This window comes from Phoca vitulina, unplaced genomic scaffold (genome assembly GCF_004348235.1).
Source record: "Phoca vitulina isolate PV1807 unplaced genomic scaffold, GSC_HSeal_1.0 scaffold1, whole genome shotgun sequence".
NCBI classification, from domain to species: domain Eukaryota; kingdom Metazoa; phylum Chordata; class Mammalia; order Carnivora; family Phocidae; genus Phoca; species Phoca vitulina.
Window position 1 is genome coordinate 39694518 of NW_022589704.1, and position 26283 is coordinate 39720800.

At 35.8% G+C, this 26283-nt stretch overlaps 1 protein-coding gene across 1 annotated transcript; it reads right to left on the minus strand.

Moving 5' to 3' along the window:
- Window positions 1–15184: 15184 nt before the first annotated feature.
- On the minus strand, window positions 15185–16222 carry LOC116640336 (40S ribosomal protein SA-like). Its single transcript, XM_032417345.1, has one exon. It carries the CDS (start codon window positions 16158–16160, stop codon window positions 15273–15275), a length of 888 nt encoding a protein of 295 aa, XP_032273236.1. The 5' UTR covers window positions 16161–16222; the 3' UTR covers window positions 15185–15272.
- Window positions 16223–26283: the final 10061 nt, after the last annotated feature.

Genomic DNA, 26283 nt, shown 5'->3' on the forward strand with positions numbered 1-26283 from the left:
CTTACTGCTGCTTAATGTTTATAGAATTTCTTTCTGATACCTATTTACTCCTGGGCATTTCTATCATTTTGAGGAAAATAAGTATTTGGCTTACCCCCATCTCCCCCACATGATTCTTGAATGAATTGTATTTGAAAATAAAATAGTTTTATTTAAGTACTTGTTTTTAGTAAATTATATTTCCTACAAAATAATTTATTTTTAAAGATATAGATACAATTACCATTTATTGGTCATATTTAGTAAGTACTTTGTATTTGATTTATGGTTCTTTCTCAAGAACGTTTACATTTTAAAATCTCATCTATAATCCACATAGCTTGACTTTTAATATCATTTGTTCTGCATTCTTGAAAGTTCTTGGAGGATCATGATGATAACGGAGCCTATGTTTAACCTACTTGGGATGCACTTCAATGTCATCACCCCCCACCCAATACAGACTCTCACTGGGTTCCAAACAAACAAAATCCTGTTGATATATTCTGTTCCAGCCGGGGTTTAACATCCCTCTCTCTTTCTCACTTCCATGCTTGTCTATTTCTTGGCCTTTAGTAGCTACCTGTCTACACATTCATAACCTTGACTGCCTTTAAGCACCACTCAGATATCACCTCCTCAAGTTTTCCCTGAGCAACCCTATTTTTCTTCAGTCAGTCCATTCACTTTAGCATCTCATTAGCATTTAGGCATATAATTTAATGAGACCATTAAGTGATTATGTTCATGTTTCTTGTACATATTCATTGGATCTTTCCTTGTGCTTGTCCTGTCATTTACATTAGAAGTATGAATTTTCATATATTGAACCACAACAAGTTTGAGGATTTGGTGGTTTACTTCCCAGATCTTCTACCTACTGATTCATGACTCATTATTTTTTCTGTAAAATAGGACACTAATTAGTGTCTTTGATGGTGTCATCATATTCATTAAAAATATTAAGCTTGAGGGCTGCCTTGGTGGCTTAGTTAAGTGTCTGACTCTTGATTTTGGCTTAGGTCATGATCTCAGGGTCATGGGATTGAGCCCCACATCAGGCTTTGCACTCAGCAGGGAAGTCTGCTCTGCTTGAGATTCTCTCTCCCTCTCCCTCTGCCCCTCCCCCCTGCTCACACAGCACACGTGTGCGTGCGCACTCTCCCTCTCTAAAATAAATAAATAAATACAATCTTAAAAAAAAATACTGATCTTGAGTTGGAGGATTCCATATTGAATATAGCATATATGTTTTATAAACTCTGCCTTAAGTAGCTTGTCTCATATCCTAAAAGATATGTATATTGGCATGGAGAAGAAATTCTAAAGGTGAATACTTTATAAGTATTTTATAATACTTAAATGCTTAGTCATTTATTTTTAATTACTAATTTATTAACTCAAATGATTTTAAAACAGGACATAGTTTAAAACTCATTCCAATTCCTCATTTATAGTTGAGAAAAATTGAAATCTAGCAAATGTTGGTGACTTAAGACCATTTATAGGAGGTAATAAGTACCCTACTTCAAAATTTCATACTTTTCTTCTAACTTAATATTGTATGAGTACAAATTATTTTTCTTTAAAGTAAGATTTCAGAAAAACAACCCTACAAATTCTTATTGTAACTGGTATATATTTTTTAAAGATTTTATTTATTTATTTGAGAGAGAGAGAGAGAGTGAGTGTGGGGGGAAGAGCAGAGGGATAGGAACAAGCAGACTCTCCACTGAACGCAGAGCCTGACATGGGGTCGATCCCACAACCCTGAGATCATGACCTGAACTGACATCAAGAGTCGGATGCTTAACTGACTGAACCACCCAGGACCCCTGGTATATTTTGAATGAATGAATGAATGAATGAAAGAATAAAAGAATTTCTGCTCATCTTTAGGTCCTAAATGAATGCATATTTTGAGATATGTCGGCAAGGGTGTCCACATTTATGAAAATAATTATTATTTTTTCAAAATAGTAATTTATAATACTTGAAAGAAAACTTATGGCATACCTAAATTATGTTGCATAATTGGAAAAATATTGAGTGTTGTGCCCAGATGGTTGTTTAGTGTTTTCATTAGGAAATTCTTTATTGGCATTACTTGAGAAATGTATATAATTTTATGAATCTCAAGTAACAATCAGTTAAGAAATCAGGAAAAAAGAGAATGTATTATAACCCTCTTGTGGAAAGTAAATCTGAACCATCAACATAAAGATGTTACTGGTTAAAAGGAATTAACCTAAGTCAAGTTGAAATTAAGATCAGGGAATGTCAGCATGCAGAGTCACAAGCTAAAGTCAACAATTCAAAGAATGTGAAATGGAGATTCAGTCAAGATCTATTCTCATCCATCAATCTTGTTTGTAGCTCTTGCCATGTTCTAAGTGTGTGTTCTGGGGCCTATCAGCTGCTAATGGTAAGTCAGTCTTGGAAATAAAATAAATATTAATTAGTTCATGTGTACATTTTATTTTATTAGTTTTTTTAAAAGATTTTTATTATTTATTTGACAGAGAGAGAGACAGCCAGAGAGGGAACACAAGCAGGGGGAGTGGGAGAGGGAGAAGCAGGCTTCCCGCAAAGCAGGGAGCCCGACGCGGGGCTCGATCCCAGGACCCTGGGATCATGACCTGAGCTGAAGGCAGACGCTTAACGACTGAGCCAACCAGGTGCCCCTCATGTGTACGTTTTAGTGTATTTTACATAGTATAATATATTTTACATTAGATCACATGAGGCTATTCCAAAAAAATCAGTTTTGGAAGCAAAATAAGCATTTACAATTCAACACATAATTGATTCCACATAGTGCTGTTAAACTTATTAGTAGGTCCTAACACTACATTTTTCAAATAATAACCAATAATGTTCTCTGGCATTTTTCAGTGTTTGATTATTTGCTATAGGATACAAGAATTGTATATATTGCTATATCCTATAGCAAATAATCAAATGTGTGTGTGTGTACACACACACACATATATATATATATACACACACACACATATAATTTCAGGAATTCTCAGTAATTTCAAGAATTCAAACATCTTGCTTCCAAATCCCAAAGATTAATATTTGTAAGGGATCTGGTAACACTAGTGTTTTTTTATAAATAGTTATTCATTTCCAGAACTAATTATACTATTAAATTAGTTTGTGCTCAGAGTTTTAATCAGGAACTTTAGTCTAGGGCAGGGTATATCTTTTCAGCACTTGCTCTTGAACTCAAATGTATTCAATATCCTAGTCAGTGTAGTGTCAGGTTGTAATTTTATAAAGTGTAAAGATGAAGAGTAGATGGTCAAAATATCAATTCAATTTACCATGATAATTATTAATTATCATCCTCCATCTGTAAGACCCTGAGGGAGATTCAGATAGTCAAGGAATTGTTCTATTCTGTGATAAGTGTATAACATAATGAGGGAAGTGAACACATAAATAACCATAATGCATCAGTAATAGATACATAAATAATCTGCTCAGGCTCATGCTCTCTTGGCTGAATATTTTAGAACTGGGAAATAATTTCGAGTATCTAGAATTGACACAGGCTCCTATTAAGTGCTTAAGTCTCCTGTATCTTTAAGGTTTTCTGTTATACACATTTTCTTCTTTTTACTCTGTAGGTAGTAGCAGTGTTAAGATATCTATCCTATATTGAGTAACTATTCTGGGACAGGCATTGCAATGCGTGATTTTTGTTTATTATTACTACTCACAAGACAAACCTGCAAAATAGATATCGTTATCCCTATTATTATTTAACAGAGGAGGAAACAGAGAGAGAAGTTAAATGACTAATGACTTACCTAAAGACTCAAAACTCTCAGCTGGGGAAGTTTCAGTCATACCTGTATTATCTCTGAAGTTTATTCAAAGCACGATGTAAGACCAAGAATCTCTGTTACAAACATGGGGTGTGAGCATGTTATGGAGGAGAATTAGTTTATAGTCCTATAGTTCTGTGTTCAGCTTCATAGTGTGCCTATTCCTAACTGCATGGCTTACTTAATTTCTTTGAGTGTTATTTTCATAATCTATAAAATGAATTCAATTGGAAGAAGCAACTGATAATTGACAAAGGTCAAAGGCAATTCAGTAGAAGAAAGGCGGCACTTTAAACAAATGATGCTGAAGCAATTAGACATCAATAGACAGAAAAATAAACTTCAGTCTATGTCTCATACCCTATATAAATTAATCCAACATGAATCACAGACTTAAATGTAAAATGTAAAACCATAAAAGTTTTAGAAAAGTAATATAGGAAAAAGTCTTCAGGATTTGGGGCAAGGCAAAGAGTTCTTAGGCTTAAAGCCAAAGCAAGATTCACAAAAGGAAAAAAAAAGAATTTAACTTCATCAGAATTAAAAAAAAAATTGCTTTGTGAGAGACCCTATTAAGAGTTTGTAAGGACAAACTAGTGACTGGGAGAAAATATTTACAAAGCTTAATTATGACACAGAACTAGTACCTAGAAAATATTTTTAAAGTCTCAAAATACAGCAGTAAAGAGACCAAGCAATCTAATTAAAATATGGGCAAAAATCATAAAGAGAGATTTCACTGGAGAAGATGTGTAAGTGATAAGCACATGAGAAGATGTCTCTCACTAGCCATAGGGAAAGGAAAATTAAAAACACAATGAGATATCACTACATACCTATTGATATGGTTAAAGTAGAAAATAATGACCACACCAAATGGTGGTGAGATTGTGGAGAAACTGGGTCACCCGTGCGTTGCCAGTGGAATGTAAAATAGTACAGCCACTCTGAAATTGCAACTAACATATAACCCTGCCATTGCACTACTAGGTTTCATCTCAGAAAAATGAAGACTCATGTTCACACAGATCTGTACATGAATGTTTGTAGCAGCTTTATCTGTAATAGCCAAAAAACTTGAAATAACCAGATGTCTTTCAGCAGGTGAATAGTAAATCAACTGTGGTACATCCCTACCATAGGATACTACTCAACAATAAAAGGGAATAATTTATACATCCAGCCACTTAAATGACTCTCCCAAGAGTTATGCCAAATGCAAAAAGCAAATCCCAAAATGTTCCATACTGTATGACTCCATTTATACAACAACATCCTTGAAATGACAACACTATAGAAGTGGAGAACAGAATAGTGGTTGCTAGGGTTAAGGAGGTTATGGAGATGGGAGCAACCTGTGTGGGGCCATAAAAAGGCAACATGAGGGATCCTTGTGTCAGTGGAAACATTGCATGTCTTGACTACATCAGTGTTTATATCCTGGTTGTGATGGGGTGCTATAGTTTGCAAGATACCACCACTGAGGAAAACTGGACAGAAAGTATAGATGATCTCTGATTATTTCTTATAACTGCATGTGAATCTGCAGTTGTCTCAAAGTAAAAAAGCTTCATTACAAAACATGTGGGAGAGAATTAACAATAGATAAAACTGAAAATGCATGTGGAGCCAGATTATGAATCATTTTGAATGTGGTGCCTAAAAAAGTCTAGACTTTAGACTTTGTCTTCTAGATGAGGGGGAATCATCAAAATATTCTAAATACAGAGTATTTATAATTTGGAAATGTACTACCTTTCTTGGTAGTAATACAATGCAGTAACGATGTAATAATTCTTAGGAAATTGTTTCAATTTATTTGGAGAGGATAAAATACCAATAGAAACACAAACATTTTTCTCCTAAGTACAAGAGTAAAAATGTTTAGACTGATTGGAAGTGTAATTGGTGAGGAAGGGTATTAAGAATGTAAAATCAAACCTGACTTTATAATTTCTAGCCTGAGTGGCTGGGTGAATAGTAATGTCATTAACTGAAATGGGCAAAGCAGGCAAAGCAGCAGGCTTGTGAAGGGGAGCATGAGTGATGAAGGTAATAGAGATTTGGCGATAGATTTTAATTTCAGGTATGCTAAATTAAGATGTGTGTAGGATATCCAAGTGAGATGTATGGTATGCATGGGGGGATATGGGTCTGGATTTCTGGGGAGACGTTTAGGCTATAAGGACTTGGGCAGGCATTGACATACAGGTGTGAATTAAAACCATGAAGAAAAAGCCTTAAGAAATAAAGGAAACTGAGATGTCAGCAACATTCACAGAGTAGCTGAAGAAAGGGGAAACAACATGAGAAATTAAGGAAAATTATCAGAGATAATAGGACAACCAAAATTGTGTAGTTTCCTGGAAGCCGATGGAGGAATTGTTCAAGAAGAGAACGATCAGTAAGACCATATACTGCTTAGACTTTTCAAAATCTACCATTCAGTTTGCAACGAGGAAATAATTTATGAACTTTTGAGTGTAATTTGAATTTAGCAGTATGAATGAAAACCGTATTACAGTGACAGTGAAAGCAAGGAGCTGGAAATAAGCAAAAAGAGGAAAAGAAGAGGAAGGATAGTTGTTAGAGCTGGATACAAGAAATGGGAAAGAATGGGAGCATATTGGTAGGAGAGAAGATATGACATATAAGATAATTGAAGTGATTTAAAGATATAAGAAAGGGATTTCTTAGAGGAAACAGACACAGGATTGGGGGCTAGGATGATCATCAATCTCCCAGCTTATTTACAAAACACACCCATTTTAGCCCTGAGCTTTCAAATGACTTTTTCTGCTGCAGATTTGAATATAAAAGCAATAGGCTTACAAGGCAAGGCAGGCTGTTGATGAAAGTTTTCATTGAAACTGGCAGGCACATTGGGAACCAGCTGTTGGTTGTAGGTAGATCATTTTAAAGTAGTTTAAAAATCTAAGGGATAATTCTAAGTTTCTGTGCTTCAGCGCATGAGAATTCTCTAAGTATTTGGTCCAAGAATATTACACATATTTCAGATATAGAATTACCAGCTGCTGTGTAGTTTTTCTTTATGATGTATTTTGTCAGTGAATTGGAAAAAAAAAAAAAGCAATGTGCATTATGCAGTTGGTTATTGTAATGATCATTCAATATATAAAAGATGAAAAAGGGGAGTCCTGACATTTTACTGGATATTTCACTTAGCGAATTGGTAGAAACCCGTTTTACTGTAATTCCATGTTACATTGTTACTATAAAGCCCAAAACGTAGAGGAAACTATATCCCTAGATACAAGGATTGAATTCACTCCAATCACTGGCAGTTATCTGAAGATCCTTGCAGAACTCTTTAGTGAAAGCCCACACCTTCGCCCTTCACAGTGTTGCCTCCAGGTGTTCTCACTTCCATGGACAGTCTGTTGGAGCTTTTGTGTTCCTTTACACCAGTGACTTCGCTTCAAGAATTCCAGTGACAGCACTGGAAAGGTGCACTTTGACATTGAGAGTTGAATTCTGGAGTCAGACTGCTTACATTCAAGTCCTGGTTCCAGTATTTAAGCTGTATGATTTGGGGCAAATCACTGAAACTCTCTGTACCTCAAATTCAGAATAGCTCCTGCTACACATATAGAGATGTTTTGAGACTTAAATTAGGAGAGCCTCAGGTAACACGTAGAGCACTTAAAATGACATAAAGGACTTTATAAATTATGGTCACTATTTAGCGATATGTTTATACTTCTTACTATCATAGATAACACTTTCTTATATCTCAATATCTTAATTATCTTAACTGAATATTAAATGATTTCAAAAAGAATCTCAAAATATAAATATATAGTGTTCAAACACTGTCTATATGAATGAAATGGAAAAAATCTGAACTGTTTCGATGCTTTGTCAAGAGATCTAGGTAATCTCTGAAAGGAAAAGGTATTGTCAGCTGGTATTTTCATTGACTCAAACATATTTTTCCCTTAAATTACATGGAATAGTTACAATAACTAATAACTGCAATGTCATGATTTTCTCATTTCCACATATTTAAAATTTGAAAATATAGAATTATTTAAAGTTCCTTGTCTTGTAAATGATTTTTTAAGCTGACCATATCTTTAAACAAGGTGAAGATTTTTTGGTTCCCATTTCAAATCATTTTGTATGCTCCTAGGAACTCACACAGAATATCCATTCTACAGTACTTTACAGCAGGAAGACAGAATTTCTAGTGTCAGGAATGACAGAATGCCATTCGGACTGGGAAACCCTCTGGGTAATTTCATTTTCATTTACTAGTGAAGCAGAAAAATCAACATGTTGTGTGTCAGAGTACAATGAGAGATTCTCCTTGGCAGTTTGAATTTTAGCCATTGGTGAGGGGAGAAATGTCTGAAGCTGGCTGTCAAGGTGTAACTTCACATAGATAAGTCTGGTTTAAAGTAGGCAGGTAGTCTGCATTTTGATATTATCAGAAATAGAAAGGGCCCTTTAGCTTGAACCAAATGCTATAGGGAATTATAACTCCTGTGAAATCTGATGCTCTGATAGTTGATCGTCAAGTCTGAAATGAAATAAGTCTTAAAATCTTCCCTTTGAACATTTCTACCTTGCTTGGACTTCATAAAGATAGAAAAAGAAAACTGGTGAAGGGAAAAGAATAGCTATACTTGAATTTCACACTGACTAGAGAATTTCTCAATTAAAAAATAACTTATTATAACATGACAATTCTAAAATTTAGTAAGTTGACTCTTTTTTGATCTGCGAATATTGTTTTGCATATGTATTTTACTGAATGAGAAGATAGGACTGCTTAAAATAGATTTTCTAAATGGTAAAGTCAAATAGCTTATCATTTCTGTACTATTTTATATTGTTTGTATTTTTGCAGATTGAGATTCATTACAAAATGATGACTGTTAATTGTAAATAAAATAATTCACAGTGGAAAATGTTATAATGTTAAATGAAAGTATTTCTCCATCATCACTGGAAATCCCACTCCCAATAGCTAACCACAATAAACACTTTTAGTGTGTATTCTATAATGAACATATTTAATAATATGTGTACACACACATAAACATGCAGAAAACAGACTTTGTGTTAGCAAAAATGGTATCAATCTGTACAGACTATTATGTGAATTGTTACTTAAGACAAAATTACATTCTATATTAACATTTGGATATAACATATTTACATTAGAGAGTATTCCATTAATTAAACAATGATTTTAATTATCTTTACATATTGTTAACTTTTCTAGGAGAGAGAGACTATTATAAATATTGCTGTAGTGAACATGGATAGTTGTTTATTTCTTTTTTACAGAAGATAAATCTCTAGCATTGAAATTGTTGAAACAAAAGGAAGCATATTTTTTAAATTTTTATTTAAATTCCAGTTAGTTAACATGCAGTGTAATATTAGTTTCAGGTGTACAATTTAGTGATTCCATACAATACCCAGTGCTCATCACAGCAAGTGCACTCCTTTATCCCCATCACCTGTTTAACCCATTGCACTGCCCCCCCCCCCAACCTCTCCTCTAGTAGCCATCAAGTTGTTCTCTATAGTTAAGAGGCTGTTCCTTGGTTTGCCTCTCTCTTTTTTCCCCTATGACTTTCTTTTCTTTTTTTAAAAATATTTTTAAAAAGATTTTATTTATTTATTTAATAGTACTAATAGGTTAAGTACTCTTTTTACTCATGTTTTTTCCTTCAATAAATAGTATATACTTAGTTACATAGCAGGCATTTCACCAATGTTGTATGTGGAACTAATGATTAGATGGGTGGATTAACAACAAAAGGATATGTAGTTTGAATATCAAGAAAGACTTCATGAAATAGAAAGCAGAAAGCATTTGACATGGGGCCTAGTTAAGAAGACAACATTTTTGATGCTTTACTGTTGCTGGGCAGGGATTGCTTATAGTAGGGAGAAAAGAACGTATGCATGAATGAATGGCAGCTCTTTAGTCTAAGGGTATCTGCGGAAAAAGTAGTAGTCTAGATTGTTTTGCGCTTAGAACACGAGCACAGTAGAAGCATCCTCGCAAAATGAAAATTACTTTTGAAATAACTGATATTTTTAAAAATTGGAATCTTCTGGGCCATTATGTCAAACTCTGTTGCTTGCCTCTAGTTGCAGACATCCCTGCTTATCCTTGCTGGTAGAGTTAAGTCCTTCACTTTCTTCAAGTCTTTGCTCAACTGTCACTCTCTTGATGACATGCTCATCCTATTAATTTTTGCAACACCCCCACCAAGCACCCTCAATCCTTCTTATCCTGGTCTCTCGCTATACATATCTTTCTTTTTCCATTACATTTAATCATTTACTATTTTCTTTATTATTTAATCCATATTTACTTTATTTTTCACATTAGAATGTAAGCTCCGGGAGGACTGTATTTGTCACTTGTGTTCGAAAGATATTTACCAAGTGACCAGAACAGTACCTAACCTATGGTAGAGATTCAGGAAATATTGTGGTGAATCCCCACTTAACAGATGAGGAAATTGAGACTCAGAATAAATTACTTTTATTTATTCTCATACCTAAGAATTCTCAGACCTAATATAGGCTCAGCCCTGATTTTTGTCTTACTTCAGAAACTGGATTTTTAATGCCATTTGTACTACCTCCTTTTAAGAAACTCTTCTCTGAGCTGTCTTTATTCATAAGCCATAAATTGAATCCTCTACGCTGCTATAGTTGTTTAGCTTAGAATCAATGACCCATCAAAAGGAAGTCATCTGTGGCTTAGCTAGTGGACAATGTTGTGCACAGATTAAGAAATAGATCATTGTTTACTGGGTGATGACTTACCAACCAATCAGGTATATTCTTTTGTGAAATTTGCAGAAAAACCTAAGTTGGAGTTTATTTGTTACGGCAACAGAAGAAATTGATAATGGAAAAGGTATCTGAATTGTCATTATAATGGATAGTTTGAATAAAGAAGAAAGTATGCTTGCTCCTACTGTTGTGAAGATAGGACAAGATCACTTGTTATGTGTGTTGAAAAACCATCTACTTCACTCAGAAGCTGGGCTGATCTTCTTCTGGAATGCTTTTCATCTTTACATTTATATTTGTTCTTATAATAACCCACAATTGGCTTAGGAAACCGTCACATATATTTGTTCTTTGTAACTCCATTGAGCTAAACTATCCAAAAAATCATCTTCGATGTCGGTTGAGGATATGCAAGGTCATCTTTTCCCACTCTGTCTTCTGTCTTGTTCAGCTATTTAGTGAAATTACTCCTTCACAAAGAAAGGTCTTATAGGAGATATAAAATAGTTTTGATATTTTCTCTTTACCTGGAAAATAAATTTCACATTTTACATTCAAGGAATAATACAATTTTGTTTTTACTTTTCTGAAGTCAATATTACCACACAAAACTTATTTTATGTCCATTATGCCACAAAATATAATTACTTATTCCTCTGCCCTTAAGTGGCTAAGAAAAACACAAATGGATAAACATGTAAAAATAGATTGTTATTGCCATTAGTTTTTATTTTTGTTGAAAAATATTCTGTAATTTTTCATCTTTGAAGTTATTGTGCTTGCTTTCATTTATTATTTGATTAAATCTTATCAGGATTTGATTTTATATCCCTTAATCTTCATTTGAAGCATTTATCTATTTTCTGCATTGATTTAAAGACATTCACATTTGAGATCCTTATACATCATTAAATTGCTTTCTATTCGTCATTATGGATTCCATCACAATGATACCAATATATTTCTTCATTTGCATATCATTTTACCAGTTCCAAATAGATTCTTAACATTTTCTTCTCAAATGATCATGTAAATTTTAGCTGCTAAATGTATAAATTAGGATAATTTTTATACTAAAAGATGATTTTCAATCATTATGTTACTTTGTTTTCTTTAAAAATTGTCTGTTTTACTAAGGAAGAAATACTAAGTGCATGAGGAGTTGGAAAAGGAAAAAATAATTGCAGTTTGTGCCTTTACTAGTATTAATATGGTGACATTCATGTATATATAGCATACAAAATTATTTTCTTGATTGCCTTCTCTTTAGGACACAATGCATGAAATCTTTTAATCCTGTTAAAACCTAGACCAGACACTAGAGATATGATTGCAATTGCTTTTTTTTTTTCCTTCTCATAGTACTAAGAGTAAACAATTGGAAGACCTTCCATTTGCAAGCCTGTCTCATTTGTGGTGATTTGCATTTACACTAATTTATTGTTGATGTTCCTGTGGTACTTTTCCATTATTTCTATGAGGAAATTACTAAGAATGATACAAATGCTACTATTATCATTCTTTGTAAAGAAAGTTCTTCACTCTAGGAAGGCCTTGAAAATCAAGGGAGGTAATAGGTACAACAAAGAAGCATCTTTTATTTTTCCCTGTGGAAAAATATTTACTGAGATACTTATTTGCAGTTGTTTTTGTATTTTTCCCTTTTCCTATTTCAGCAGGTAATGTCAGTGCTACATTCATTGTCTTGTGGAGCATCTGTAGAGGCAAGCATGGAAGCTGAATTTGCATGAAGTTCTTTCTCAGCCCACGTTCCTTCCCCCTTTCTTTCTTATTCTTTCCCCCTCTTCTTTCCTTCTTTCAATCCTAAAATAATTGAAGAGATTACATTAAGTGTCCTGAGGGTCAAAAAAAGAAGACAGAAGCAAGTCAAGCAGAGAAAGACAATTATCATATGGTTTCACTCATATGTGGAACATAAGCAATAGCGCAGAGGACCAGAGGGGAAGGGAGGGAAATCTGAAGGGGGAGAAATCAGAGAGGGAGACGAACCGTGAGAAACTGTGGACCCCAGGAAACAAACTGAGGGTTTTAGAGGGGAGGGGGGTGGGAGTAAGCAGTAGTAGGGTGATGGGCATTAAGGAGGGCACGTGTGATGAGCACTGGGTGTTATACATAACTAATGAATCACTGAACACTACATCAAACACTAATGATCTACTATACAGTGGCTAAATGAACATAAAAAAAAAAAAAAGAAGAAGACAGGACAGGTTTTCCACAGATTTGGATAATGAAAATAAAATTTTGTGACTCTTTAATCCCACGTATTGCTGATGCTTCTGTTACTGCCTTTAGCAGTACAGCATCGGTCCTTAGGCTTCTCACAGGAAAGAATTCAGGCAAGAGAGCAGAAAGCAGGAGAAAGCAGAGATTATTGAGTACACCCACAAGAGGGGTGAGTGGCCGCTTGAGAGAGGCTCAGGTGCCCAGAACAGAATTGATCCCAGAGTTTTTGTTAGCGAGGGGGTAGAATATTCATTACTTGGGGTGGGAGGCAGGGTCTTTTCTTCCTAATTTGGTCAGGGGTTCCTGTCATGGCCTCCACCATCTTGGGTCTATCTGGTTTGATCTGGCCTCTTGAGGAGCCCTGTCTGGCCTCTGACCTTCCCAGCAGCTGGCCATGAAGAAAGGTAATGGTGTGCCTGTGTGAAGCTGTTTTGTCTTATTACCTAGCATCCCCTAAGAAAGGTTGTGGGCGGAAGGTTTGGCAAACCACAATGCTAATGTGCATTCCTGTAGCTTCTCTATTAAAATTCCCCTCGGCCATCTGCGCAGGATACGCCTAATTGCGGGTCTCTGACATCTCCCTCCCAATATCTGCCCTCCCTCCCCACCTGCTTCCTTCGGGACCCAGTCCTCACACAACAATCTAACTGCCCACCACACTTCCGCCCTGTTATTTTGGTTCAAAATGACATCTCAGATCAGCGTTTATTATCTATAGTATTTATTTGAAACTCTATTTCAAGATGTTTGAGTGCAAGCACTCTCGCCTTATATGTTTTGAATCTTCAGCATTCAGGCTAGTATTACTCAATAAAATTTTCAGCAATGATGAAAATATTCTATATGTGTGCTGTCAAATATGGTAACTACTAACCACATGTAATCATTGAGTACTTGAAATGCGGCTAATATGAATGACAAACTCATTTTTAAATATTATTTAATTTTTATTAATTTGAATTTAAATAGTCACATGGACTAGTGTTACTATATTGAACAGCATAGATCTAGACCAGTGTTTGACATGCAATATTTTCTTAATAAGTGATCTGTGATAGTGATAGAAATTCACTTTTTTTTTTTTTAGAAATTCGCTCTTATTTTAATTGTAAAATACATCATTCTCTCATATTTTTCTTATATGGCATTAGTGGCATCCATAAAAAAGAACTGTTAATATTTTATTTAAATATGTAAGTGAACTGATACTAATATATCTGGGTTTCCTCTTATTTCAGCCATCACTATTAAAAAGAATAAAACAAACAAAAAACATGAATACATTCTTCTGAAAAAAAGTATTTTCCTGAAAAAAAGCATGCTTAGAACACATTGTTTAATATTTAATTATAATATTTATCATGTCTCTTTGAAAATAATAGTAAAATACTGGCCTATATATTGCACATGAAATAGAATCCTATAGAGTAAGCCTAAGTTATGAGTTGCAGTATTATGTCAATGCATTTCATTTGCATGTGCTAATTAATTACTATTTTATACTATCAACATTTGGGACTGAAGGCTTTATTAGCTAAAAGGAGTTCTTCTATAATCTGAAACTAAATAATGAACAAATTTAATGAAGGTCACATATTTTTCTTCATGTTATTATAGGTTAATTGTAAAATTAATTAGATCCATTTGTAACTTTGATATGAGTAATATACATTCATTTAGAGTTGACATAAAATTTGAAATTTGATTGGTAATGTATATAGTAAATATTTAATAAAACTTCTATAATATTTCAGTAAATATAAAGTTCTGAAAACTCAATTTGGCAATCTCTGGGGAAAATAATATTTTCATTACATATGTGATGATATAATTTGTCTTAGTTTTTAATTTTGTTCTTTTTTAATATTATGTTTTTAATAAAATATACAGCACAAATGATAAGAAATTCAAGCTTCAATACAAAATGATATTTTCACTTGTAATCAATAATAAAGTCCTTTTCAGATAGATATATAATCTATGTATATTTTATTTATTTTTTAATTTTTTTTATTATGTTATGTTAATCACCATACAGTACGTCATTAGTTTTTGACGTAGTGTTCCATGATTCATTGTTTGCGTATAACACCCAGTGCTCCATGCAGTACGTGCCCTCTTTAATACCCATCACCAGGCTAACCCATCCCCCCACCCCTCTTCCTTCTAGAACCCTCAGTTTGTTTCTGAGTCCATAGTCTCTCATGGTTCGTCTCCCCCTCCGATTTCCCCCCGTTCATTTTTCCCTTCCTACTATCTTCTTTTTTTAACGTATAATGTATTATTTGTTTCAGAGGTACAGGTCTCTGATTCAACAGTATATATATATATTTTTTTTTCGACTTTTACAAACTGTTTATTTTCCGTCAACCTTTTCCATTTCTATTTCCATTTTGTTTGCCTTTGTGGAAGACCAGCTTAAGACCACTCAGTGGTTGTTCCTACCCATTCAGTGGCCTGAGCAGTGGGAGCTGCAGACCAGTCTTCAGGGGCCGGCTGGGCGCTCCAGTCTTCAGTAGGGAACTGCTGAATAGGCACCGAGGGCACCTGCACGCCTTCAGACCAGTCTGCAACTTCAGGCTGAGTAGCAGTGAACTCAGGAGCTGGAGCCGTCCATTCACCCTGAAATTCCTTCTTGGTCACAGCCTTCTCATCAGTGGCCTGCTCTTCCTTTTCAATCTCTTCAGGATCTCTGTAGAAGTAGAGATCAGGCATGACCTCCCACGGGTGTTCTCGGGAAATGGTGCCACGCATGCGCAGAACTTCCCTGGCCAGCATCCACCACATCAGACCCACTGAGTGAGCTCCCTTGTTGTTGCAAGGGATGGCAATGTCCACATAGCGCAGAGGAGAGTCTGTGTTACACAGAGCAATGGTAGGCAGGTTAACATAGGACACCTCTGTAAGAGGCTGGTGGTCAGCCCTGGGATCAGTAACCACCAGCAGTCTCGGCTCCCGGAAGGCTGCCTGGATCTGGTTAGTGAAGGTTCCAGGAGTGAAGCGGCCGGCAATAGGAGTGGCTCCGGTAGCAGCAGCAAATTTCAGCACAGCTCGCTGGCCAGTATTCCTGGACGATATGACACTGACATCAGCTGGGTTTTCAATGGCAACAATGGCACGAGCTGCCAGCAGAAGCTTCTCCCAGGTTCTCTTCAGATTTATGATGTAGATACCATCACTTTTCCTTTTGTAGATGTACTGTTCCATTTGAAAGTCAAGGTTGGTGCCACCTAAGTGGGTTCCTGCTGCAAGGAATTTGAGGACATCCTCCTCCTTCATTTGCAGGACATCAAGGGCTCCGGACATTGTGAAAGTTTCCCTTTAAGTTACGACGGAAACGCAAAACAACGCCTATGGACCCTTCCCTGGGTAGCTCGGAAAAGTCAACAGTATATTTTAAAAATTGATCAATTATTAGCATTTTTAACCTCAAAATGTGCACGTAGATTGAAATTAAATTGTATTTCAATAGAGAAAGCTTCTTCCCCACTCCTGATGTTTCCTTCCTAGGAAAGGATATGAGTCAAGCTTATCCCAGACCTTTGGGATTTCTCCTCCTCTTGAAAGAATAATCACTTATTGATAGGTAAATTTGCAGAGGAAAACAAGACTTCCTATGTTTTCTTTGCCTTTTCTATTTCTTTGCAGCTGCCTGAATACAATGTGCTCCCTCTTCAATGGGCTTGTTCACTCTTTAGGATCTTGCCCTTCTCTAGGATTTCCAGGGTATGGGTGAACAAGTCTGCTTATTAATGTCATTCAGTAATATATTAGTTTTCTTTTGCTGCTCTAACAAACAACTACAGATTTAGTAGCTTAAAACCAACAACATTTTTTTTTCAGTTTCTTTTGGTTAGAAGGCTCTCTGGTTTGGCTTGGCTGGTTTCTCTGCTCCTTATTTCCCAAGGCCACTATGAAGGTATTGGGCTAGTGGGCTCTTACCTGGCAGCTCTGGGAAAAATCCTCTTCTAAACTCATTGAGGCTGTTTGCAGAATCCGGTTCCTGTAGGACTGAGATCACTGTTTCCTTGCTGTCAGAGACTATCTTTGTTCAGAGAAGTTGCCTGTGTCTCTTTTCATGCATTCCATGTGAGTCCCCTCAGTGGGTAGATTCCTCTCAGGCTTCAAATCTTCCCAATTGTTTATTCTGCCTCATTTCTAACTCTAGCTGGGAAAAGTTCTCTGCTTTTATGAACTCATGGAATTTAATTGGACCCACATGGAAGATTCAGAATAATCTATTTTCAGATATATAACCTTAGCCCATAACGGCCCTTTTGTGACATAATGTAACTTATTCACAGGTTCTGGGAATGAGGGTGTGGACATCATTGGGGAACCATTTTCACCTATCACAAGTATCATCAGGCCCACCCTGCCAAAACACATAAAGCCACATTTCTTCATCTCCTATAGCAATAAATATAATATATTGGCTTCCATATTAATTCTTTCATCTCCTCAATTGTTGAGAACTCAGGAGGGGAAGAGGTTTCATATTTGTTAGGGCTTCCTCAAGGCCTCCAACAGTTTCAGTGAAATTTTATTATAGGATTTCTTCAGAGGAAAACAAAAGTCTTTCACTTTACATTTTAAAGCTATGTCTCAATAAGAAATTTCTCTGGTACTCTGTGCTCTATTACTTTATTACTTTGTGCTTTATTACTCTATTACTGTGCTTTCAAAATAGTGAATGGGATGCAATAGGAGATCTCATTAATACCAATATAAAGCATATTCAAGGTTTTTTGACAATGCTAAGTTTTTAAGGAAATTTGAATGTTTTCTTAGAGATCCTTTGTCATTCCATTTCCTGAGATATAAACAAGAGAAAAGAGTGTGAATGCTTAAAGGTCCATCGATGGATGTGTACAATCAACTTCGAAATACTGAATATCTATGCCATGATTCGGGAGGAAAAATCTTAGGAATATAATAACATAAAGGAAATTTTCCTCTGTTGAGTAAGATTCTTACTCCAGACGTCACCTTCAAGTATATTTTATCGTGCTTATCCTTCCTCTTTGTTATCTTAGAATGCCCCTTCTTTGCTATTGAAAAGAAGTCTCAGAGAGATTTAAAAATTATTGAGCATTTCATTGCATTAGAGCAGATAATCATTTTTTAATTTTTTATTAACATATAATGTATGATTTGTTTCAAGGGTACAGGTCTGTGATTCATCAGTCTTACACAATTCTCAGCTAGAGCAGATAATCATAAAAAGTGTTTGAGGCTAACAGACATTAGAAAATCATTGCACTTATCTTTCTCTCTCTTTCCCAGTGGTATTTTCTCTCTTTTGATGATTTTCTTAATTCCTTAAAATGTATGGCTAAATCAAGAGATCCAACTGAAGACAATTCATATTTAGAATCCACAGGAATAACTAGCAAGGAAAATCAGATTTTAAATATGGGAGCATGTTCATGCACATGTGTGTTATATATATATATTTCTCTATAAAATATATCCACCACCTGAAAGAGATGAGTTGATGGAATCCCTCCCATTGGAACAGAAATCATTCTGTTCTTGGTATTTTCTAGGAAGAATTTATATTCACACTTATACAAAGGTAGAAGCATATTTTGGAAAAAGACATTAGAGAATGCACTTATACTTTTGGAAGTTAGTCATTGTTAACAATTTGAGTATAGCAAATAGGTACAGAAATAATTAAAATAACAAAGAGGTAATGAATTCTGTAAATATTGCTAAGGTCAAATACACAGTATGCACAAGTACTTTCGATAATCTTTTGTTGTTTATGGATGAGTAAACATTAGAACAAATAGATCCTTCAAATAATATTGAGGAACAAGAGAAAAGAACAGTGAGAAAGGAAACATCATCTCAATATTCAGAGAAACAGAAAAACTCGACATTTAGTCAAAAGATGAAAATAAACTTTATTTATTTATTTTATTAAAGATTTTATTTATTTATTTGTCAGAGAGAGAGAGTGCACAAGAAGGGGGAGCAGCAAGCAGAGAGAGAAGCAGGCTCCCCACTGAGCAAGGAGCCCGATGTGGGACTCGATCCCAGGACCCTGGGATCAGGACCTGAGCCAAAGGCAGACACCTAACTGACTGAGCCACCCAGGCATCTAGAAGACATGCTTGACATTCCTCGGACAAGCATATTATTTATCATATGAGGCGGGACACTTTTGAGAATGAAAAGGGGCACTGTTAATAGTTACACCAGAAGGACATCCAGAATCTGTGTCTATACTGGGCAAACTGAGATGTATGGTCTTCCTAACAAATAGAGTATCAGAAAATGTGTATATATGTCACATGAACGGCCAAGATGACAGAATAAGAAAAGAAGAATAAGTAGTAAAGAAGCTAAGATGTTTTTAAAAAGGATGGACTGAGATAAGAAAGAATTGCCAAGAACCTTTTTGATACCTGAAGTGGAGGGGAGGAAAATATTTTCTTCAACCCACTTAGGGTTCCTGGCTGGCTCTGAAAATTAAACTGGCAAAGACAGATTAACAGGAAAAAACATACACATTTATTTAATATAGGATTTACATGACATAGGAGCCTTTGTAAGGAAATGAAGACCCAAAGAAACAGTTGTGTATTTTTATGCAAGGTTTGATGAAGAGTGGACACTTGTGCAGAAATATGATAGTTTGAGGAGTATGAGGTAATTTTAGTAAACTAGGGGAAACTTAGCAAGTGCTGCTTTTTAAGATTCTTCCTTGTGTCCCTTTGCTTTCAGAGATAAAGATGTTTCCTCCCTTGGGCGCCTGGGTGGCTCAGTTGGTTAAGCGACTGCCTTCAGCTCAGGTCATGATCCTGGAGTCCTGGGATCGAGTCCCGCATCGGGCTCCCTGCTCGGCAGGGAGTCTGCTTCTCCCTCTGACCCTCCCCCCTCTCATGTGCTCTCTCTCATTCTCTCTCTCTCAAATAAATAAATAAAATCTTTAAAAAAAAAAAAAAGATGTTTCCTCCCTGTGGGTATAGGGAGGGCACCTTTCACATGAGGATTTTATGGCCTGTTTAAGAGGAAAAGGCCGAAGGGGAAGGAAGTCAGAGTGACCTTTCTGCTTCTGTCATTTTCTCAAACTCTTTCAGTTTAAAATACTCAATATACCAAGGTGCTGTATTTTGGGGTAGCATGTCCTGAACCCCATCAGTAAAACTGAAATCTCTGCAGTAAAAGTTAAAAGCAAAAATGACATAGATCAAAACTGAATCAGTGTTGTAGAGAAAACTTGAATAACATTCCCAGAATACTGACCAAAGGGAGCAAGTAATGAGCATGATGTATGTTATCTGAGGAATGTGGAGATTAAACCTAAGAAGATTAAACCTTAGAATTACAGGTATTCGTGAGAAAGAAATAGGAATGATTTGGATAAAAACTTTAAATTAAAAATACTTAAAACTTTCTGCAGCAAAGAAACAGATGAGTACATCTCTGGGATGCAAGGAATCAAAGAAAAGAGATTCACAGCTATTCAAATTTTGTCTTTATTTGATTATTAAATGAGTGCAAGAAGTATATGATTTTTTTGGATGGATTTTAAAACTAAAACATAAATCAAAAATTAAAAAAAGAATCTTGCCCAAGACTAAAAATATTAAGCTAGACTCCAGTGTCTCAGTAATGCTAATCATCAGGTAAAAATGAAATGAATAAAAAATAAATTTTAAGAGTGAAAGTTGTATCCAAACATTAATAAAAAGATACTTTATTATTCAAACACTCAGAAAATATACTTTTGTATGACTCTAAAAAGGTCATTTCCACATATATCCTGGCCTCTTTATACTGAATCAACAATCAGAGCTAGAGATAGGGAGCATTTCATATTCATCACGTACAAAACACTGTGCAGAAGCAAAGATGAAGAAGATGAAGACATTGCTTTCAAAGAATTTTAGACTCTATCCAGAACAAGCTATATGCAATCAATTGAGAATAAAAATAGCACTATAATAAGTAACATAATTGTGTGACTTAGACTGAGGCCATGCTTTTTTTTTTCTTCCTACGTGCCCTCTTTAATACCCATCACCAGGCTAACCCATCCTCCCACCCCCTTCCCCTCTAGAACCCTCAGTTTGTTTTTCAGAGTCCATCATCTCTCATGGTTCGTCTCCCCCTCCGATTTCCCCCCCTTCATTCTTCCCCTCTTGCTATCTTCTTTTTTTTTTTTTCTTAACATATATTGCATTACTTGTTTCAGAGGTACAGATCTGTGATTCAACAGTCTTGCACAATTCACAGCGCTCACCATAGCACATACCCTCCCCAGTGTCTATCACCCAGCCACCCCATCCCTCCCACCCCACCCCCCACTCCAGGAACCCTCAGTTTGTTTCCTGAGATTAAGAATTCCTCATATCAGTGAGGTCATATGATACATGTCTTTCTCTGATTGACTTATTTCGCTCAGCATAACACCCTCCAGTTCCATCCACGTTGTTGCAAATGGCAAGATCTCATTTCTTTTGATGGCTGCATAATATTCCACTGTATATATATACTACCTCTCCTTTATCCATTCATCTGTCGATGGACATCTTGGCTCTTTCCACAGTTTGGCTATTGTGGACATTGCTGCTATAAACATCGGGGTGCACATACCCCTTCGGATCCCTACATTTGTATCTTTGGGGTAAATACCCAGTAGTGCAATTGCTGAATCGTTTGGTAGCTCTATTTTCAACTTTTTGAGGAACCTCCATACTGTTTTCCAGAGTGGCTGCACCAGCTTGCATTCCCACCAACAGTGTAGGAGGGTTCCCCTTTCTCCGCATCCCCGCCAACATCTGTCATTTCCTGACTTGTTAATTTTAGGCATTCTGACTGGTGTGAGGTGGTATCTCATTGAGGTTTTGATTTGGATTTCCCTGATGCCGAGCGATGTTGAGCACTTTTTCATGTGTCTCTTGGCCATTTGGATGTCTTCTTTGGAAAAATGTCTGTTCATGTCTTCTGCCCATTTCTTGATTGGATCATTTGTTCTTTGGGTGTTGAGTTTGATAAGTTCTTTATAGATTTTGGATACTAGCCCTTTATCTGATATGTCATTTGCAAATATCTTCTCCCATTCTGTCGGTTGTCTTTTGGTTTTGTTGACTGTTTCTTTTGCTGTGCAAAAGCTTTTTATCTTGATGAAGTCCCAATAGTTCATTTTTGCCCTTGCTTCCCTTGCCTTTGGCGATGTTTCTAGGAAGAAGTTGCTGTGGCTGAGGTCGAAGAGGTTGCTGCCTGTGTTCTGCTTTAGGATTTTGATGGACTCCTGTCTCACATTGAGGTCTTTCAACCAATTGGAGTCTGTTTTTATGTGTGGTGTAAGGAAATGGTCCAGTTTCATTCTTCTGCATGTGGCTGTCCAATTTTCCCAACACCATTTGTTGAAGAGACTGTCTTTTTTCCATTGGACATTCTTTCCTGCTTTGTCGAAGATTAGTTGACCATAGAGTTGAGGGTCCACTTCTGGGCTCTCTATTCTGTTCCATTGATCTATGTGTCTGTTTTTGTGCCAGTACCATACTGTCTTGATGATGACAGCTTTGTAATAGAGCTAGAAGTCCAGAATTGTGATGCCGCCAACTTTGCTTTTCTTTTTCAACATTCCTCTGGCTATTTGGGGTCTTTTCTGGTTCCATACACATTTTAGGATTATTTGTTCCATTTCTTTGAAAAAAGTTGATGGTATTTTGATGGGGATTGCATTGAATGTGTAGATTGCTCTAGGTAGCATTGACATCTTCACAATATTTGTTCTTCCAATCCATGAGCATGGAACGTTTTTCGATTTCTTTGTGTCTTCTTCAATTTCTTTCATGAGTATTTTAGTTTTCTGAGTACAGATCCTTTGCCTCTTTGGTTAGATTTATTCCTAGGTATCTTATGGTTTTGGGTGCAATTGTAAATGGGATCGACTCCTTCATTTCTCTTTCTTCTGTCTTGTTGTTGGTGTATAGGAATGCCACTGATTTCTGTGCATTGATTTTATATCCTGCCACTTGACTGAATTCCTGTATGAGTTCTAGCAGTTTTGGGGTGGAGTCTTTTGGGTTTTCCACATAAAGTATCATATCATCTGCAAAGAGTGAGAGTTTGACTTCTTCTTTGCCAATTTGGATGCCTTTGATTTCTTTTTGTTGTCTGATTGCTGTGGCTAGGACTTCTAATACTATGTTGAATAGCAGTGGTGATAGTGGACATCCCTGCCGCGTTCCTGACCTTAGGGGGGAAGCTCTCAGTTTTTCCCCATTGACAATGATAGACTGAGGCCATGCTTAATGTGTACTATGGGTGGTAGGAGAATCTACTGAGTTAGTGGCATTGATGGTGGACCTTAAAAAAAAATTGCAAGTTTCAAAAGTTGGAAAGGTTATTCTGAAGAAAAAATATATAAGAAGAAAATGTGCGAAACATTTTGGGAGGCTGAAGAAAAGTACTGAAATGTTAAATATCAAAGAATTGAGTCAGATTATGGAGGCATTGAGGGTCACAATGGAGAGCCACTGAGGAACCACTGCAGTAGAGTGATTTATTATTACTTATGACTATTATTTAGATAAATTATTATGACTGTTATTCAGATAAATCTGTTGGAAGTATTAATGATATAGCTGTTAGAGAACTGGGAGATCTGTTAAGGAATTATTGTAGATTTCTAGAGAAGAGAGCATAGAAACTGAACTCAGTCATTCCTAAAGAAAAATAAAAAAAAAATAGCATATATTGGAGAAAGATGATAGAGGCAGAATTGACAAGGTTTGGAGATTGATTGGTTGTAGAGATGCAGGAGATGGATGACTATGATATTTATATTGGGAACATGCTATCAATAAGTAAGATAAATAGCTAACAATTAAGCAGTCACAGTTCTAAGAACTTTATGAATATTGCAATCACACAGGAATTAATGATAAAGTAGTATTATTGCTAATTATTATTAGAACTATTTTACAGATAAGGAAATTGAGTCAGAGGTGAAGAAGCTCAGCCAAGGTCACATAGAGGTGATAGATCCAGTCTTTGAACCCAGGTAGTCTAACTCCAGAGCCTGCATTTGTCATCACTTTGAATCAGCAAACTATAATTTGAAAGAATTTTAAATGGCCAAGCTAATTTCAAGTCAAAGTAATATCCAGAGGGATATGTGAATCAGGTCTACATCAGGACTCATTAATGATCTCAGAGCTCATCGTGTGATATGGATGAAATTAGTATACATATGATATTTGGAATTACATAAATAGATAATGCTATCTAGCAGACAACATTTTTTTAGGCAGAGAGTAGATATAGGATAGAAATTATGCAAATCTCTTCAGTTAATTTCCAGCACATCTTAAAGCAAGAATAGTATTTTTAGATTGCTGTTTGAATTTTCCAACTTTGTAAAATTTTTATTTTTAGAAAGGTATGTAATAAATAGTGGTTTACAGGAAACTTTTCTTGTAAAATGAATAAGTTAGCATCTTACTATTGAGTATTTCTTCAGAGTTGTGAAGAAAGAATTTATACTTTATAAGCAATATCCTACTGGTCTTTCTGTAACTGCAACTAGGAGTTATATGTAATAATAGTTTATACAGTATAACTTATTTGCTACATAAGAATGCCAAATTGACTACATAATATGTATATCTATGTATATCTATCTCATAGGCTTTCGTTATTGCTTATAATTAATAATTTATAAAATCACACTCATTAAATGCATTTTTATATTAATATTCATGAAAAGACACTTGCTACATATTTGCACTCTTAGTGAACATGGAGTGAAGGTGACTAAAAAAGGAGCAGAAATGTGGCACTAGATTCTTTTTTTTTTATTATGTTCAATTAGCCAATGTATAGTACATCATTAGTTTTTGATGTAGTGTTCAGTGATTCATTAGTTGCCTATAACACCCAGTGCTCATGACAACACGTGCCCTCCTCAATACCCATCACCCGGCCACTCCATCCCCTCACCCCACTCCCCTCTGAAACTTTCAGCTTGTTTCCCGGAGTCCAGAGTCTCTCATGGTTTGACTACCTCTCTGATTTCTTCCCCTTAAGTTTTCCCTCCCTTCCCCTATGGTCCTCCATGCTATTCCTTTGTTCCACATATTAGTGAAACCATATGATAATTTTCTTTCTCTGCTTGACTTATTTCACTTAGAATAAAACCTTCAGTTCCATCCATGTCAATGTAAATGGGTATTCATCCTTTCTGATGGCTGAGTAATATTCCATTGTGTATATGTACAACATCTTCTTTATTCATTCATCTGTTGAAGGTCATCTTGGCTCCTTCCACAGTTTGGCTATTGTGGACATTGCTGCTATGAACATTGGGGTGCACATGCCCCTTCTTTTCACTACATCTCTATCTATGGGGATAAATACCTAGTAGTGCAATTGCTGGGTCGTAGGGTAGCTCTAGTTTCAACATCTTGAGGAACCTCCATACTGTTTTCCAAAGTGGCTGTACCAGCTTGCATTGCCACCAACAGTGTAAGAGGGTTCCCCTTTCTCCACATCCTTGCCAACATGCTAGATTCTTGGTTACTGGCTGCAGTTTGAGATCCATGTCTGGGAAGTTTTGACTGTAGTGGTAGAGCTGCCTGGGGTGGGGGAACAGGGGAAAGGAAGCAGCTTATCCCAGCTTTTCTTTTTCTTCCTTTACAACACACCGCACTTTTTCATCCACTCTCCAACACTCTTTTACTTCAATTAATATTAATTAGAGTTCAGCTTTAAAGTGCTAAGATATCAATTCACTTGCTCGTTAGGTTAAAGGAAAGATTGCGGTTCTTTTGAATTTTTAAATGATAACTGTAATATTTTGTATGCATTGATGTTTTCTCCATTTTGCCCATCATGTTAAGGTAATTCTTCAGAGATTCTGAGTAGGGAGAATATGTCATACAGAAGATAAAATGGGACACGCTAACTTAAAAAAAAAAAAGAAAGCACATTTCAAGGCACCTCACAATATTTCTTTGTTGATAAAATATATTATATGTTAGCAGTACAAACATAAGAATACGATTAAAGTAGAGGAAATGAATAATACCTGGATCCCAAATAAAGGAAATTTTGTTCTGATTTAATGTTACGGAAATATGTTTAGTGGATATCTTACTTGATCATATGCTGCAAGAAAGACTAGAATTCTCATTTTTATTATCTGAGAAAATGTGTCCAGAAATTGTATGCTCTATTGGAATTGGAAAGCTAACCTAGGCAGTACTTTCTGCTCTAAATTTATGCTTCAAATTACATTGTGTTTATAATTACAAAACATTTTTTTCTCATTTAATTGAAGGTGACTTTAATTTCTGGCTATGTTGAGTTAGATAAGGACTTTCAGTGTTATCCACAAAAGAGATATTTGGGTGGAAGTACCAAATGCATCACAGTTGGGGAGATTCTACACGTTAGACAAAAC

Bases quoted from the DNA above. Each gene is read 5' to 3' on its own strand.
- LOC116640336 (XM_032417345.1), bottom strand. From the start codon at position 16,160: ATGTCCGGAGCCCTTGATGTCCTGCAAATGAAGGAGGAGGATGTCCTC.